The 18,792-nt window shown below is 44.7% G+C and overlaps 1 protein-coding gene across 1 annotated transcript in view; it reads left to right on the top strand.

The window, feature by feature from the left end:
- LOC129704692 (collagen alpha-1(VII) chain-like) overlaps positions 1-18,792 on the top strand; it is a 103,327-nt gene that overhangs the window by 47,147 nt on the left and 37,388 nt on the right. Inside the window, exons 12-21 of the mRNA XM_055647987.1 lie at positions 705-824; positions 3,411-3,557; positions 8,367-8,483; positions 9,278-9,430; positions 9,756-9,887; positions 11,415-11,558; positions 14,764-14,886; positions 15,500-15,643; positions 16,591-16,713; positions 18,332-18,475. Of these exons, the coding sequence (XP_055503962.1) occupies positions 705-824; positions 3,411-3,557; positions 8,367-8,483; positions 9,278-9,430; positions 9,756-9,887; positions 11,415-11,558; positions 14,764-14,886; positions 15,500-15,643; positions 16,591-16,713; positions 18,332-18,475 (1,347 nt within the window). The remainder of the gene's footprint in view (positions 1-704; positions 825-3,410; positions 3,558-8,366; positions 8,484-9,277; positions 9,431-9,755; positions 9,888-11,414; positions 11,559-14,763; positions 14,887-15,499; positions 15,644-16,590; positions 16,714-18,331; positions 18,476-18,792) is intronic.

Genomic DNA, 18,792 nt, shown 5'->3' with positions numbered 1-18,792 from the left:
TCGAGAGGGTAGGAAAACGGACAGGTGTTGTATCTCCTGTGGCTGCAGGGGAAAGTACCTGGGGAGTGGGTGGTTTGGATGGGAAGGGACGAGTTGACCACGGAGTTACGGAGGGAACGGTCTTTAAGTGTCTCTCTCCACATTTCCAATAATGTCTTTATATTGGATTTCAAACATAGTTGTGTTTTGCATCTCAGTTGAGTTGCATTGCTTTTTGTCTCTCCTGTCCTCAATCATCTATCAGGCCTACTACAAACAGATTACCTGTGATTGCTGAGCATCCATTACTCTCTCTTAGATGGCACCAATGGCACCGTGTCACCTGTACTATCCGAGTCTCCCATTATCACACACATTCCCCTTCTCTCCATCTATCCCTTTCTCCACAACTTGAAACATTCTTTTTTCCAATTTTTCTAGTTCTGATGAAGCAACTTTGACCTTAATTTTTAACTCTGTTTCTCTCGCCACGGATGCCGCCCGACCTGCTGAATGTCTTTGGCAGTTTCTGTTTTAGCTCCAAACCAGTGCTAGAACATTGATAACCTTAAACATTTGTGTGTCTTCACAAGTCTATCAAGCTTGGACAGTTCCAATTCCACAGGCAAATGTTGCCAGATGGATTCTCCTCCCAGAGTTTGTGGGGAGAAGGTCCACAGGGGACTGGAGGTTAAAATAAAATGGAATTTGTTTTGTGCTTTCAGTGGCTCTGAAACCGGTGCAACAACTGACTGTTCAGAGTGTGACTCCACAGAGCGCGGAGGTCAGGTGGAGAGGAGCGAGTGGAGCTACAGGCTACCGACTAAAGTGGGGCCCATCTGCAGGTGAGAATACCCGACCACTCCAGACATCTAAAGAGAGTGGGCCATGTGGGCACAGTCTGGGCTTGTGATCCCAAGACCTGGACTACTGATTGTGAGACATTCAAATCCTACCAGTACACCTTAGACCCTGTAGAGATACAGCGCGGAAGCAGGCCCTTCAGCCCACCTGGTCCATGCTGCCCAGCGATTCTATACATTAGTTCTATCCTACGCACTAGGGACAATTTACAGAAGCCAATTAACCTACAAACCTGTACGTCTCTGGAGTGTGGGAGAAATCGGGAGCATGGGGAGGAAACCTCAACAGTCATGGGAGACCATACAAACGCTGTACAGACAGCACCCTTAGCCAGGATCGAACCCGCGTCTCTGGTGCTGTAAAGCAGCAACTCTACCACTGCACTGCTATGCCGCCCTACTTGGGGAATTTAAATTAAACTAACGATAAATCTGATTCTTTAAAATCTAATCTCAATAATAGTGGGAATAAAACTATAATCTATCTATATATTCTAGCTTGTGAATCGGTGAACAATGGCCACCGTGAACTCGGTGGGACGAAGGGCCTGTTTCTATGCCGTATCTCTAAGCTGATGTAAACTAAACTAAAAATTGAGAGACTAAAAAAGAAGTAATTTTTAAGTCAGTTTTGTCATATTCTCACCGATGTTGCAAATACTGTAAAAACAAATCAAACAAAAAAATAGGGTACACAAGAAATTGCAGATGGTGGAATCCTCAACTAAACACAATTACGATGGCGTCCTGTGCTCCTCGGTAATACATTGGGGCCAAGCTGTGATATCTTTCTTGCCCTGCTGTGCCCCATATTTCAAATTTTACAGTTGTGTCATCGAGGCAGACAGTCTGAGTTAAAAAAGCAGCACCAATTGTACTCTCTTGGTATTCATGGAACTGCCCCCTCACAAAGCGAAGCACTAAACTAGATTTTCCAACAGCAGATTCTCCAAGTAGAACAAGCTTGAACTGGCAGATTTTGTTAGCAGCAGCTGGTCCATTGGGTCTCACTACGCCTCCCCGATTTGCCATGTCCCAATTAGTCCCAGTTAGCTTTCATTGCAAAAGGATTTGAGTATAGGAGCAGAGAGGTTCTACTGCAGTTGTACAGGGTCTTGGTGAGACCACACCTGGAGTATTACGTACAGTTTTGGTCTCCAAATCTGAGGAAGGACATTATTGCCTTAGAGGGAGTGCAGAGAAGGTTCACCAGACTGATTCCTGGGATGTCAGGACTGTCTTATGAAGAAAAACTTGATAGACTTGGTTTATACTCTCTAGAATTTAGGAGATTGAGAGGGGATCTTATAGAAACTTACAAAATTCTTAAGGGGTTGGACAGGCTAGATGCAGGAAGATTGTTCCCGATGTTGGGGAAGTCCAGGACAAGGGGTCACAGCTTAAGGATAAAGGGGAAATCCTTTAAACCGAGATGGGAAGAACTTTTTTCACGCAGAGAGTGGTGAATCTCTGGAACTCTCTGCCACAGAGGGTAGTTGAGGCCAGTTCATTGGCTATATTTAAGAGGGAGTTAGATGTGGCCCTTGTGGCTAAGGGGATCAGGGGGTATGGAGAGAAGGCAGGTACGGGATACTGAGTTGGATGATCAGCCATGATCATATTGAATGGCGGTGCAGGCTCGAAGGGCCGAATGGCCTACTCCTGCGCCTAATTTCTATGTTTCTATGTTTCTATGTAATGGATGCTCAGCAATCACAGGTAATCTGTTTGTAGTAGGCCTGATAGATGATTGAGGGCAGGAGAGACAAGTGCTGGAGGAATGCAGCAGGTTGATGCACCCTGACTGGTCTAGCAGTAATAGTTTAATTTAAACTTGTTTTTCTGACTTTCTCTGGCCAATCCTGGCAACATTGATAGATTGAGGCATAGATTTGTATTTTGTTAACATGGAATAAATAATTGGAACCATATGTGCAATAGGACATAAAGTGCTGGAGCAACTCAGCTGGGTCAGGTAGAATTCCTAGAGAACATGGATAGGTGACGATTTGGGTCGGGACCCTTCTTCAGACCGATTGTAGTGTGGTTGGGGGTGGATGTAGAAAGTAGGAAGAGATTTGGGGGCAAGACAAAGCCTGGCAGCTGATAGGTGTACATAGGTTAGGTGGGGTTTTGATAGGCAAATGGTTGGGCAAAGACCAGAGATGAAAGGACAATGTGCGAGAAGGATAAAAGAGGTGCGAATTGAGGAAGAAATATAGGTGGAAGAGGTCAGGGAGGAGGGATAAATATATGCAAATCCAGATGGGGATTCTAACAAAGGGTCTCAACCCAAAACCTTACCTATCCATGTTCTCCACAGATGCTGTTGGACTGTACTGTAGCACTTTGTGTCCTTGTGTATATTAACCAGTACCATTATTCAATAACCAGCTCATTATTTCTATTATATTAACAATGATCCTTTTGTTGCAAGCAGTGAATGTGTGAGTTTGTGGCGTGTATGTGATTAGCTCTGGTTCTGAAATTCCCTTGTGTAGAAATGTCATTGCTTTGTGTATAACAGTGGTTGAATTTCACTTGATAATCCATTCTGTTCCTCCTTAGGAAGAGATGTCCTGATAGTCACGTTCGATCGATCTACGGAATTTTACCATATTCAAGGTCTTCTGCCAAACACTGATTATACAGTAACCTTAATACCATTGTACGGAAGAACAGAGGGACCGCCTGTCAATACCAGGATGAAAACAGGTACCTTCCCCAACCTCACCCACTTATGGTTCAAAACTGCATCAATGCACACGTCCGAGTGAGTCTAGAACTTTGGAGGTCATGTTACAGTTGTATAAAACTGCTGGCTCGAAGGGCCGAATGGCCTACTCCGGCACCTATTGACTATTGTCTATTGGTGCCAAGGCTAGAGGGGCTGAGCTATAGGGAGAGGTTGAGTAGGCTGAAACTTTATTTGTTGGAGAACAGGAGGATGAGGGATGATCTTATAGAGGTGTATAAAATCATGAGAGGAATAGATTGGGTAGATGCACAGTCTCTTGCCCTGAGTAGGTGAATCGAGGACAAGACGACGTAGGTTTAAAGTGAGGGGGAAAAGATATAATAGGAATCTAAGGAGTAACTTTTTCACACAAAGGGGGTGGGTGTATGGAACAAGCTGCCAGGGGGGTTAGTTGAGGCAGGGACTATCCCAACATTTAAGAAATAACTAGACTAAGTGGGACCCGTTGGGTCCCAGCTTCACATAGAAGGGTTGGTCCCGCAATGCAATATTCCACCTCTCTACCAATTCCAATATACTCACACACACATACACGCACGCAAGCACACATACATACACACACACCATATATATGACAGTAAACTTTCTTGAATCTACTCACACGGTGGAGCGCGGCCTCTCCACTGTGGGGCTTCCGCAGTCAGTGGCACTTCCGCAATCAGCGTGACCTCTGCACTTACCGGAAATTACGCAATCAGCGAGACCTCTGCACTCACTGGAAATTACACAATCAGCGCGGCCTTTCCACTAAGCGGAAGTCACAAAATGAGCGGGTCTTTTGGACTAAACACAGTCGGACCTAATAAAGCATTTATTTCTTCCAAACCCAGTCGGACCTAATAAAGCATTTATTCCTTCCAAACACAGTCGGATCTTATAAAACATTTATTCCTTCCAAACACAGTCGGACCTAATAAAGCATTTATACCTTCCAAACACAGCCGGACCTAATAAAGCATTGCAGTTTCAAGCACAGGCAGAACAGCAGGCCAAACAACTCATGGCATTGTCATTTAATTTAATTTCATGTCCATTTGAGCTTTGCACTTTCAAGCACAGGCAGGTCAGCAGGCCAAACAACCCACGGCATTGTCATTAAGGCGTACAAGTCATTTTTTGCAAGTACATTGCAGACTCACAGTTCACAGCTTCAAATGACAGTCGTGGCCTCTCCCTCATGATCTTGCAGAGTGACTGACTGACTTCCAGTCATCCAGGATTTTATAGTCCTATCCCCCCCCTCCCCCACCCCAGACTAACAGTCCCATGTGGGTGAAGGATATGGAAAATAAAACGAGAATTGCACAATGGCACAAGACAGCACAGTGGCGTAACAGATAGAATTGCTGCCTCACTGCATCAGAGATCCTGGTCAATTGTACTGTGCTGTACATGTACCAAGACAGTGAAACTCCTTTTCTCCACACAGTTCAGTAAAGATATTACTGCACATAAACATGATCTTAGTTAAGCGTGAGTATATAGGAAGAGTACATTATGACATTATACAAGAAGCTGCCATGTTTAGTCGCCATTTTTCAAGGTTCAATTGCGAAAGCAGTTATAAATGTAGACTCAGACACAAAATGTTGGAGTAATGTAGCAAGTCATGTCTGGAGAAAAGGAATAGGTGACTTTGGATGGATACCCTTCTTCGGACTGAGAGTCAGGGGAAGGGAAACGAGAGATATAGACAGTGATGTAGGGAGATACAGAACAGATGAATGAATATATGCAAAAAAGTAACAATGATAACGGAAACAGGCCATTGTTAGCTGTTTGCTAAGTGCAAACGAGTACAGACAATGAGACTCAACCAGACGACTTTGAAGCTGGTACGACTTGGGTGGGGATGGGATAGAGTGAGAGGGAATGCAGGGGTTACTTGAAGTTGGAGAAATAAAATTCATACCACTGGGTTGTAAGCCACCCAAGCGAAATATGAGATGCTGTTCCTCCAATATATCTCTCGTATCCCTTTCCCCTCAGTCTGAAGAATGATCTCGACCTGAAACATCACCTATTCCTTTTCTCCAGAGATGCTCTCTGATCCGCTGAGTTTCTCCAGCTTTTTGTGTCTAACTTTGGTTTAAACCAGCATCTGCAGTTCCTACACATAAATGTAGTGTACTTGATGGACCTCGGGTGCTGTTTGCAGGTTGCATATTCTCTCTGTAATTGGGTGGGTTTCATCCATGTGCTACAGTTTTCTCTCGCGCCCCAAAGTTGTGCAGGTTTGTAGGTTAATTGGCCTCTGTAAATTGTATAGAGAGTGGATGAGAAAATGGGATAGCATAGAATGAATGTGAACGGGTGATCAATGGTCAGTGGGCCGAAGGGCCTTTTTCAATTCTGTTTCCGTCAAAGTGAAATAACCAAAGATTTCACAGGGTAAGATGATTCCTATGACCTCATGCGCCTTGAGAGAAGAAATTATTTGTCAAATCTGCCTTAAACGGGAAACTCTTTACCCCTAAACAGTGTTCTTGGTTCTACATTCCCCCACCAAGGGAAGGATCTTCTCATCAATCCCTCTCAGAATCTTATCTCTATCAATCTTCTTCTTCTTGCGTATATCGTGCACAGCCTAAAGTTGCAGTTCAACTTGTTCTATTTGATCTATTTGTTTGTGCACATCGGGTTGATTGCATTAGTCGAAACAGGGTGGACCACATGTAGGTTGCAATCTCCCACCCCATCTCTACCATTTGGAGCCACTCTGAGCTTCTTCCAATGCAAGTGTGTCCTCCCAAAATAAAGAGAAGGGAATTCAACGAATGGTATCAAAGATATTGAAGTTGGACCATCAAGGGCAAATTCATTTAAATAGCCATTGGAGGAGTTCAAAGACCTCTAATGGTCGTAGATTAGGAGGACAGGCTGCAGTAGTTCAGCTGGAGAATTTTATTAAAATCTTCAAGTGTCCACAATTCAGTGGTTTGATTCAACATCAACATCAACATCGCAGGCCTAAGCCCTGGAACTCCATGCCTAACAAAACTCTGCAAGTACCTTCACTGGAAGTTAGTTCCCCATCATCTTCTCGGAGGCAATTGGGAAAACAAATGCCAGCCTTGACAGCAGCTCCCACATCTTATAAAATGCGTTAAAAAAAACTCTGCAACACATAGTTTCCTTTCAACGTAACAGGCTCTTTGTACTTTTATTGCACATGAATCTTTTACTTAGAGTTGTGTTGCCAAAACAGAGTTAGCTTGGAGCATAATAAAGGATAATAAATTGCAGATTAAAGAGCAGTGCAGGAAATATAAAACCCTCTGTCTCTGGCTTTGGCATTCGACCCAAAAGCAAAACAACTGGAGAGACCCTGACAATTCTCCAATTTTAGCTAACCTCTAACAACTACCTCTTCTCTCCCACACCCCAACCCTACCTCCCCTATTCACCACCCGAACTCACACCTATTTCTCCCCTCCCTATCCCCCCACATTCCTTCCTCTGGTTTCAATCCTTTCCGTTAATCCTTTTGTCTTACACCTTCTTCTTTTTTAATCTCTGGCCTTTGTTCCAACCATCTTCCTATCAACTATTTCTCCCCCCCCCCCCCCTCCTTGCCTGTGTCCACACCTACGACACCATGTCCTGCCACTCCACCTACCCAGCTTTCCTCCCCCCCTCCCCCCCCCCCCCCCCCCCCCCCCCCCAAATCAGTCTGAAGAAGGGTGCCGACCTGAAGGGTCACCATCTATGTTCTCCAGAGATGCTCCCTGCATGGAAATAGCCCCTCAGCCCAACTTGCTCGTGCCAATGAAGATGTTCCATCTACATTAGTCCCACCTGCCTGAGATTGACCCACATCCCTCTAAACCTTTGCTATTCATGCACCGGTCCAAATGTCTTTTTAATGATGTGATCTTACCTACCTCACATCCACTGGCAGCTCATTTCATTCACACACCACCCTTCGTGTTGTTGACCCTCAGGTTCCTAATAAATCTGTCCCATCTCACCTTGGATCAATGTCCTTTGGTTCTTGATTCCATGAATTACATAAATTCAGAAAGTTAGTATAGAGAATAAGGTTGTAAAAAGCAATTAGCCCATAAGACAATTATAAATATAAACAAGTCGATTGCAGTGCAAGAGTAATCTGTGGTGTTCTGTTGCCGAGGTAGAATGGGAGGAAGAAACTGCAGATGCTGGTTTATATCGAAGATGGATGAAAATGCTGGAATAACAGCGGGTCAGGCCGTATTAGAGTTGTAAAGGTTGATTCAAAAAATTGATTGGTGTCGTGACCTGGTGGTGAAGGACTTCAGGCTTCTGTACCCAATGAGAACAGCGAGAAGAGAGCATGGTCTGCATGGTGGGGATCCTTGATGATAGATGCCGTCTTCTTGAAGCAGTGTCTCATGTCCGTGCTTTCGATGGTGGGGAGGGATGTGCCCGTGATGGACCAGTCTAGTTATTAGATCAGGTGACCACAAACCTAGTTCTTCTAGTTTACATTGGGCTTCATAAAGACACTGACAGACACGTTGGATGGGATTGGGATTAAGAATTAAGTGGTCAAGGATTAAGGATTAAGTGGTTTAAGACATTGCCTGTGGACTGACTGACCTGACTGACTGACAAATATTTTGAGTGTTTTATTTCAGATTTTGGGAATGGCATCTGAGGTATTTTGTAATTAATTGTTCGGGTTTGAACGTGCTGAGTATTTGGATATCAAGCGGTCTTTGCATTGTTTATGTGGTGGCGTGACATTTGATATTGTTCTCCCTTCCTCCCCTTTTCTTCTCCAGAAGTGACAGAAAACCTGAATTTGAGGACGGTGGCGATTAATGCGAATGCCATACGTTTGACGTGGAACCTCCAGCGTGATGCCAGCAACTACAGAATAGAGTGGAGGAAAGCCACAGGTAGACGCTTCTGGCCTGATAGGAGATCATCTGTAATAGGCGATGGTGTAAACCATAGAACCCCTCAAGCCTCTTGCGTAGCCTATAGTCCTACAGCCACTGCAATAGGCTTTCGAACTATAGGCTGTAGAATCTTCAAACTTGCTTGGCCTTTCAGTAATATCATGACTGATCCCATGTCTTAGTATTGGAATGTATTCACGATTAAATAGCACTAAATGTAACGATTGCGATTATTTTAATTATAGCCTGATGCTGCCAATTGCAATGGGGTAAAACTGGCTTCTCATTTAGCGAGATCAGTTGATGGCTGCTCTGGGCATGAGGTGAAATATTGCCCTTGAATAGTAGCTGCATGGGCAAACTGGGCTTGGAGGCAGTGTTCATTGGGGTAGACCTCCCAAGACAGCAATCTCTGGTGGGCAGAACGACAAGAGCAGCAAGTGTTGGGGAAGATGACTATCTTCCTACTCAATTGTATGCTGACTTGGAACTATATTGTTAATTTTTTATTGCTTTGGGTCGAGATTCCATTATCCCATCCTGATTTGGATGGGACAAACCCACATCCCATGAATGAGTGGAGGAGAATGTAAGGGATTTCTGGTTCTGCTGTATTCCATGTTAATACTGCCTCTGAAATGGAGACCTCCTTGTTTCCCAACACCATTGTCACTCAACTGGATGAGATCACCCTCTGCAAAAAAATGTACGCGATGTGCAAAGTCTGGTGCTTAGATGTTAACTTGGAATTCTGGGCCCTGAACATATCTTATCCTTTCAATTTTTGACAGAGGAACAATCACAGTCCAAGAAAATTGTGCTGACTGCCGCCTCCAACAACTATGATATCAGCAACTTGTTTCCTGGTACCGAGTACGCCATCACTCTCTACACTCTGTACAACGGCAGAGAGGTGGCAACTCCAGCGACCATGTCAAAGACAGGTTAGTTATGCAGAATTACAAAGTCTTATCATCCATCGCCACATGGGTCCAGAGCCCTGAAGCTACGAGGCTTCTGCCAACACCTGTACTTTCTCTATATTGCATCCTTGATGCTATTGGTTTTGGTAAGCGTTCACTGTGGCTCAGCGGTAGAGTTGCTGCCTTATAGCTCCTGAGTTCCAGGTTCGAAATCTTCCACCATGTGGGCTAACATGCAAGATCAGTCAGTTACTGTGGTGATAACATTGAAGCTAGGTCACTTGCGCGGAAGTTTGGGGAAATGGTGTTTTGTTTCCTTGTCACCGTATTTCTGTTCTCCACGCAGGGGATGAAGAAATAGGTCCGGGCACCGTGATAGATTTGCGGATAATAGAAACAAATCACAACCGGATCCGGATCGGTTGGACGGCAGTGCGAGGAGCAACGGCATATAAAATAACCTGGAGAAACCCAGATGGTAGGTCAACGCAAATTAGCATTGGTAAATCAGACATAACATTATTGTGGCAGCAAATTTAGTAATGCTGATAGAGCAGATAAAAGACAACAGTAATGTAGACACAGAGCCCTTTGCCTCATGTAGTTTGGAGATACAGCGTGGAAACAAGCCCATCGGTCACCAAATCCGTAGCAACTATTGATTACCCGCACACTCGTTCCATGTTATCCCACTTTCGCATCCGACACCCTAGGGGGAATTTACCTGCAAACCAGCACGTCTAGAATGTGGGAGGAAACCAGAGCACCCGGAGAAAATCCATGTGGTCACAGGGAGAACGTACAAACTCCACACAGACAACATTGTTAGTCAGGATTGAATCCGAGTCTCTGGCACCTTGAGGCAGCAGCTCTACTGCTGTGCCACTCTACCACCCTTAAGGCGGCACATCTGCAAGGTCATTCCTGCCTCAACAAACATATGTCCCTCTAACACCCTTAGCACCAAATTCTCATTCTCTTTTACTCCAGACTTATAATGGGTTAAATGTATCCACATTTATTTGCATTTGCCATCAACCTGCCATTCAGCCCTCTCTGCCTCAGCCTTTAATGATAAAAGAGGACACAAAGTACTGGAGTAACTCTGCGGGTCAGATAGCATCTCTGGAGAAAATGGATAGATGACGTGACCATGTGGGCTTCCTCCAGGTGCTCCAGATTCTTTCCACGTGTGGGTTCATAGCCTAATTGGTCGTAAATGTCTTCTAATGTATAGGGAGTAGAATGGAAATTGGGATAACATAGAACTAGAGTGAATGGGTCACCGTGCATTCTGTGGGCCGAAGGGCCTGATTCTATGTTGTATCTCTGCACTAAACATCCTCTTGAAGCTCCTGTGCATTCTCCTCACAACCTCACTATCACATGGCTTAGATACATCAGCAATCTTTAATATATTATACTTGGAACCCTCACCTAAATCATTGATAGAGGCTGTGAATTTCTATCTACACTTCATGCTGCCTCGGCAAGGCCACTGGCATAATCGAGGACCAGTCTCGCCATGGTCACTCCCTCTTCTCCCCTATAGAAGTGTGAACATGCATACCTCCATATTTAGGATTTCTTTCGTCCCAGCTGTTATCCGGCACTGAACCTTCTTACCAACATCTAGAGAGCAGTCCTGACCTCCCATCTATCTCATTGGAGACCCTCGGACTATCTTTTAATCGGACTTTATTAGACTTTATCGTGCACTAAATGTTATTCCCCTTATCCTGAACCTGTACACTGTGGATGGCTTGATTGCATTCATGTGTAGTCTTTTCACTGACTGGATAGTACTCAACAAAAAGCTTTTCACTATAGCTCAATACATGTGACAATAATAAAAACTAAACTGAACAAAAGGACTTTTTCAAGGAGATACAGTGACCAACACACCGCACAAGATGGCAGGATAGCCTGGTTGGCTCCTGCACCACTCATTGCGTGCAGGGGTTATTGTCAATTGGCTAACCTGTTTTTTTTATCTCCTGTGCAGGTTATGAGATCACCAGAGTTGTGTCGGGTGAAACAACCACATTTGACATTGACCGCTTGCAACAGGGAGTGGCGTACGTCATCAAAGTGTCTGCCCTCTCAGGAGGGGGAGAGGGAAGACCCGGCAGCATTGTTGCTCGAGCAGGTAAGAGATGAAATAAGCAGGGTGCTAACTCTAAATCCATTCTTTCCCCACACAAACATGCTTTCTCCTGGACTGAAAATACACATCTACGTTAACTTGCACAATCGTCCTGCAAGCTAATTCGATCTGAATCTACAACTGTTTATTGGGAACCAAAAAATGTCTTGGTCAAGAAATTTGACTCGAACCAAGTGTCGTAAAGAGATGTTGTCTTCAAATGGTGCCTTGTGTTCAGCGCCACTGTCTATAGTGAGTTCAGATATCAGACATTCTGTATGTATGGCACACGGTCCTTGATACCTTGCCGCGGCGACGAAGCCTAGCGGGTTGACCCGCGGTCGGCAGTCAATGAGAGCCTGGGGGGGACTGCCGTGTGGGGGGAGAGGATGAACAATGAAGGACCCAGCGTGGGGGGGGGACTGCCGTGAGGGCGGAAGACGAACAATGGACAGTGGGGTCCTGGCGTGGGGGACCGCTGTGGGGGAGGGGAAGGGGGAGAACAAAGCACATACTTTGTAACCTTGTCAGTGCCATAGGTGGTCACTATTTGCCTACCTTGTGTATGCAAGCAAAGAATTTCACTGTGCCTTGTCACAGTGCAATTTCACTGTGCCTTATCTCAATAGCAGATCACAAAGTTGCAAGTTAACTTTCAATCCATAACAAGATCATACGACAAATGAGCAGAATTAAATCATTTGTCCCATTGAGTCTGCTGTGCCATTCGATCATGGCTGATCTATTTTTCCCTCTCAACCCCATTCTCCTGCTTTCTCCCCATAACTTTGATGCCCTAACCAATCAGTATGTGTGGTGGGAAGTCATTTGGACAAGGCAAAAGGCTACGGCAACTATCCAAAACAGATGATGTGCCACAAATCCATCCTCACTGCTACCTCTTTGAATCAGGAACTGTGCCCCAACTTATCAATCTCCGCTTTAGAAAATACTTAATAAAGACATCCAGGTCCCTCTGAACACCAAAGCTTTTCAATATCTCACCACTGTTTAAATGTTATATCCTTGTGTGGCTTGATGTCAGATTCTGTTTGATGTCTGAACTCAATGTCCCAACACAAACCATTACCCACCCATTTCCGCCAGAGATGCTGCCTGACCCGCTGAGTTACTCCAGTACTTTGTGTCTTTCTTTATTTGATGTCATCCATGTGAAGTTTTACAATGTTAAAAATGCTGCTTAAACACGTTATTGTGGCTTTGTTTGTATTCCCATAATGGTTAGTTACAGGTGGTGAGTCTCGTTCCTTCGGTGACAAAATGGGTTAGGTCGCTCAGTTGGTTAAACAGTGAACCAGGAGGGTTTGGATTTAAATTCTGGCATCGATCCCTCTGCTTTTCGAATGACAGATGTTGGTAACATGAGTGCTGTGCCCATAAGGATGCATGTGATAAACAGGAAACTCCAGCAATTGAGCAGAGCTTGCCAAGTTGCTCAAAGTGCCTAACTGATGTATTGCAAAACATATTCCACACATCAAGGATGTTCACTGCTCCAAGTAAACTAAACTAACAACCTGTTGGGCTAATGATCTGAAGAATTGGGTTCAAGTGACTGTGAACAAATTTTCTATTTAGATATTTAATTACGTCTACACGAAACATTAGCGTTAGTAATGTTGGCTGTTGTTTAAAAATGGTCTGATTCATTAATTTAATTCAGGGAAGGAATTTGAAATCCTCGCCTTGTGTGGCTGACAAAGGACTCCAGATCCATACATTGTGGTTGACCTCCCAAAGACTCCAAGCATAGGCCTTATAGCCAGAATTCAAGGATATTTTAAAATATTTTTTAGGAACAGGCGATCACTGACGAGCCCAACGTGTGTTGTCCGTTGCTAATTGTCCATGAGAAGGTGGTGCTGAGCCATCTTTTTGAACTGCTACAATCCTAGTGCTCTGAAAGAGTGAGTTCCAGGATTTAGACCCAGCGGCAAAGAGGTGCAGGTGATACATTTCCAAATCTGAACAGGGTACAATTTGGAGAGGAATCAGCTGGTGTTCCCATGAACCTGCTGCCCTTACCCTTGTTGTTGGGGATCGTAGGTTTGGAAGATGATTTCATAGAGGCATACAGTGTGGAAACAGGCACTTCCGCCCAACTTGCCCACACTTACCAACATGCCACATCTACACTAGTCTACCATATCCCTCTAAACCTACCCTATCCATGTACGTGTCCAAATGTAGTGTAAATGTTGTGATGGTACTTGCCTCAACTACCTCTTCTGACAATAGACACAAAATGCTGGAGTAACTCAGCGGGCCAGGCAGCATCTATGGAGAGAAGCTGAAGAAGGGTCTCAACCCAAAACGCAACCCATCCCTTTTCTCCATAGATGCTGACTGTCCCACTGAGTTACTTCAGCATTTTGTGTCTATCTTCGGTTTAAACCAGAATGTGCAGTTCCTTCCTACACATACTTCTTCTGGCAGCTCGTTCCATATACCTTCCATCCTTTGTGTAAAAACAGTTGCCCCCTCAGGTTCCAATTACATTTTCCTCTCTCACCTAAAACCAGTGGCCTCGATTCCCCTACTCTGTCATAGAGTACACAGGCCCCACATGAAACATTTCATGGTAGGATCCCTCTGTGAAGAGTTTCCAAGGGGAATACCACATGAAGACATAGATTCATGGAAACAGGTACTTCACCTTAATGTCGCACACCAACTTACTCAAATTCCATTGATTCTACCACCCACCTATACATCATAGGCCCTTTGGCCCACAATTGGCAACAGGTCCTTTGGCCCACAATTTTTGTGCTGAACATGAAGCCCAGATAAATTAATCTCACCTGTCTGCACGTAATCCAGATCCCTCCATTCCCTGCATATCCATGTACCTATGTGAAAACTGCTTAAACGCCACTATCGTGTCTGCCTCCACCATCACCCCTGGCAGTGTGTTTCAGGCACCCATCACCCTCTGTGTTTAAAAAAACAAAAAAAACTTGCCCAACATATCTCCTTTAAACTTTGCCCCTCTCACCTGAAAGCTATGTCCGCTAGTCTTTGACATTTCCACCCGGGGAAGAAGGTTCTGTTGGAGTGGCTAGGTGGAATCAGTGCAGTTCCCTTTTGTTGATGGCTTGCACACATCTCAGTTAAGGATTAGATTTGCTCACTTTACAGATGGTTTAAATATCCTCTTCTCTTTTCTCTCCATTCGGTGTGATGTAAGATGCAACTGTTGGACGGGTTACGGAACTCCGCCCCTTGGACACACAGAGTAATATAATTCGGATTGCGTGGAGGGGATTGTCCCAGGCAACAGCGTACAAGGTCATGTGGAAACGTGCAGACGGTAAGTCTTTTCTGTTAATAGCTTTAAACTCGTCAGCTTCCTCTGTCTTTCCAAAATGCCTCAGGCTTGCAACCGAACGGTATGAACATTGACATGAACATCCAATTTTAGGCTTAGACATTTGAGAACCAGTGTGGAAACTGGCACTGGCTCTGCCCTACACTAGCATTATCCTGCACACTAGCGACAATTTACAATTTTTACTGAAGCCAATGAACCTACAAACCTGCACATTTTTGGAGTGTGGGAGGAAATAGGATCACCCAGAGAACACCCACACGGTCACAGAGAGAACGCACAAACTCCATACCGACAGCACATATGATCAGGATCGAACCTAAGTTTCTGGCGCTGTAAGGCAGCAACTTTACCAATGTGCCACTATGCATTAATGTTTTTTTGATCCCACCTGAAACGCTAGGGACAAATCCTGAGAAGAGAATAGAAATACATGTCCTTCACCTCAGTGTTACCACACATTGTTCAGTGGTTTGAACCAGGTGCCTGTTCACAAGTAACTCGTGTATAAAAGGTCTTGAGGTGATGACAGGTGTTGTTACCTTGCACTGGCAACCGTTCCATCCTTCACAACGTTTCTCTTTGTTTGAGTTAGGAACCGAGGAGAGCAGAATCCTGAGTGCTTCCGTGAACACGTATGACCTGGTAGGATTGCAGTCGAACACCGTGTACATCATTGGAGTTTCAGCAATGGTAGGGAGCAGACTGGGAAATCCTGCCACCTTCACAGTCAGGACCGGTGAGTTACCTGACCATCAGTCATTATATTATCATGTAACTTTATTAAAGGAAGAGTTTCCAGACCTGTCAAACGGCCCGGACAGAAAAATGATTTGCTGCATTGTGGAGACATTATTATAGTATGTATTTATTTACCTACTTACATTTTATTTATATAGCACGTTTAAATCAACTCGCGTTGAAACCAAAGTGCTTTACATAAAATAAATAATTAGTACTAAATAATTACATAAAATAAATAAATAATAATTTTCCATAACATCCATAGAAAAATTAAAATAAAAGAAAAATGACACAACGCATTATAGAATTCAACATGAACGTCCCCCCACAGCAGAATCAACATTTTCCACTGTGGGGAAAGGCATCGAAAAGTTCAGTCCTCTTCCTCTGTGATCACCCGAGGTCATGGCCTATTTGTGGCCTCCGCTGCTAGTCCGATGTTTTCAGGCCCTCTTGCCGGGAAGATGGAACTCCGGCGCCGGGTGAACACTCCTATATGATTATAGAATCATATAGTACTGAATGAGGCCATTCAGCCTTTTCTGTCTGTGCTGACTCTCTGTAAGATGACTAATATCCACATAGCAGGGTGCTGGGCATATGGAACGAGCTGCCGGAGAAGGTAGTTGAGGCAGGTACTAAAACAACATTTAAAAGACATTTGGACAAGTATATGAGTTTAGGGGGATGTGAGCAAAACACAAGCAGGTGGGAGTAGTCTAGATAGGGCATCTTGGTCGGCATGGGCAAGTTGGGCCAAAGGGCCTGTTTCCACACTGGATGACAATGAAGAGCCCATTGATAATTTTCCAAATTAGGATGGGGTGCGGCTTGATCTATAGATGGTGGAATTCCCATGCACCATGGTGCCGTTTTCCTGCATTCCTTTTCAAAATATGAATTTGTTTGTTTGCTTGTAAAAGTCTACTTTCTCTCCACAAGCAATTGTCACAGGAGAGGTGACCGACCTTCAGGTGGTTGAAACGCAGAGCACACGGATTCATGTCCGCTGGGTCGGAGTTATCGGAGCCACGGCGTACAGGGTGACGTGGATGCGAGCGGACGGTGCGTGTCCTGCCTTGTCAGCGGGTTGGGTCCGCGTGATACGAGTTTGAAGTGTCGGAAGGTTTTCTCGGGCCTCCATTCGCTCTGCTGAAGCCTAATCATAAGTCACAGGAGCAGACTTAGGCCATTCAGCCCATTTAGTCTGCTCCGCCATTCAATCATGGCTGCTCTATCTTTTCCTCTCAACACCATTCTCCTGCCTTCTTCTTGTAACCTTTGACACCCTTACTAATCAAGAACCCGTCAATCTCCGCTTCAAAAATATCCAATGTCATGGCCTCCGCAGCCGTCTGTGGCAATTAATTCCACAGATTCATCACCCTCTAACTAAAATTCCTCCTCATCTCCTTTCTACAGTTAGGTCCTTTTATTCTGAGGCTGTGCTTTCTGGTCCTAGACCACTAGTGGAAGCATCCTTCCCACATCCACCCTATCCGGGCCTTTGACTTACATTGTGTAATATTGGGACCACAACATTACCAGTTGGCCCAACTGCTCAGTTGGTCAGTGTTTTACATGATGTAGAAACAAGGAACTGCAGATGCTGGTTTATATAAAGCGACACGAAGTGCTGGAGTAACTCAGCGGGTGAGGCAGCATCTCCGGAGAACATAGAAGGGTGACTGATTCTGAAGGCCTAAAGGATTTTGATCCGAAACGATGCCCATCCATGTTCTCCAGAGATGTAGCCTGACCCACTGTGTTACCCCAGCACTTTGAGTGCTTTACATCAACTTCCTTTCCCTCTTCCTCAGCTAATCCCCATCAACACATTCCCTCTGTTCATTTTTCCACAAACACAACAGAATCACATCGCCATTGGTTTTTCACTTTGACCACAATCTCCCCACTCTCCGTGTAAAGATATTTCACCTGAACTCACTGTGGAATTTATTAATGGGTGCCTTATATTATTGATTGATTGATTGATACAGCATTGACACAGCATGGAAACAGGCCCACTGAGTTCACGCTTACCTTCAATCACCCATTCACAGTAGTTATATGTTATCCCACTTTTTGCATCCCATCCCTACATACTAGGGACAATTTACAGAGGCCAATTAACTAACAAACCTGCATGTCATTGGGATGTGGGAAAAAACCCGAGCAGCTGGAGGAAATCCATGTCACAGGGGGAACGTGAAAACTCCATACAGGCAGCTCCTGTGGTCAGGATCGAACCCTGGTCTCTGACACTATGAGGTAGCGGTTATATCAGCTGTACCACTGTGCTGTCCTTTTGCATTAATGCCAGGTTGTTCGCGGCAGTGTATTGGGGGCATGATCCTCAATTTGTGGAGATTCCACGGAATTCCTGAAGAGTTGCCAACCCAGTGGAGTCAAAATGGGAACCTTGCTCATTCAGTCTTGGTGCTCCTCCAATCCCGACCACTTGTGCATCTCTGGTTCTCTCCTCGTTTCTTAAGCACTGGAATTCTTCCCTGATCTCTCTCCACCTCTCTTTTCCTTTAATACACTCATTCAAACTTACCTGTCCAGAATCATCCTGCATGGGGTTGTTGCCGAATTATGCATGTGAAGCACTACGTGAATGCCTTAATACAGTTGTTGTGGACATGCTCTGTGTTACTGGTTCATTATTTTGTTCACTCAGGTGTCAAGGACAGCAGATTCCTCAGCAGTGCTACTACCTCTTTCGTCATCGAAGCCTTGGAGCCCAACAATGTTTACGCAATTGAGGTTTCGCCATTAGTGGGATCCAGAGAGGGGAACCCAGTGACGGTGACTACAACAACCAGTAAGTGGTGAGGTTGCAGCCCCACTGTTGGTAACATTGATGCTGTGCAAAAGAAATAGGGGCATGAGTATCCCTGTGACCTCTCAAACCTTTCAGTGAGTGGGGTAACAGGCCCATTTGATAACCAAATTGATAAGCTATACCCATTTGACTGCATTTGACCCGTCTACATCAAACTCTTTCCTTGCTATTTACCTGTCCAAATGCCTTTTAAATATTGTTATTATAGCTGCCTCAACCACTTCCCTTGCACCGTATGGATTTTCCCTTGTACTCAGTACCCTGTCTCAGTGGAACAGATGTGCTACAATGCAGAG

This window comes from Leucoraja erinacea, chromosome 16 (genome assembly GCF_028641065.1).
Source record: "Leucoraja erinacea ecotype New England chromosome 16, Leri_hhj_1, whole genome shotgun sequence".
Classification (NCBI taxonomy): Eukaryota; Metazoa; Chordata; class Chondrichthyes; order Rajiformes; family Rajidae; genus Leucoraja; species Leucoraja erinaceus.
Note: the sequence above shows the minus strand (reverse complement) of the source record. Positions and strands in the feature narration are given on the sequence as shown.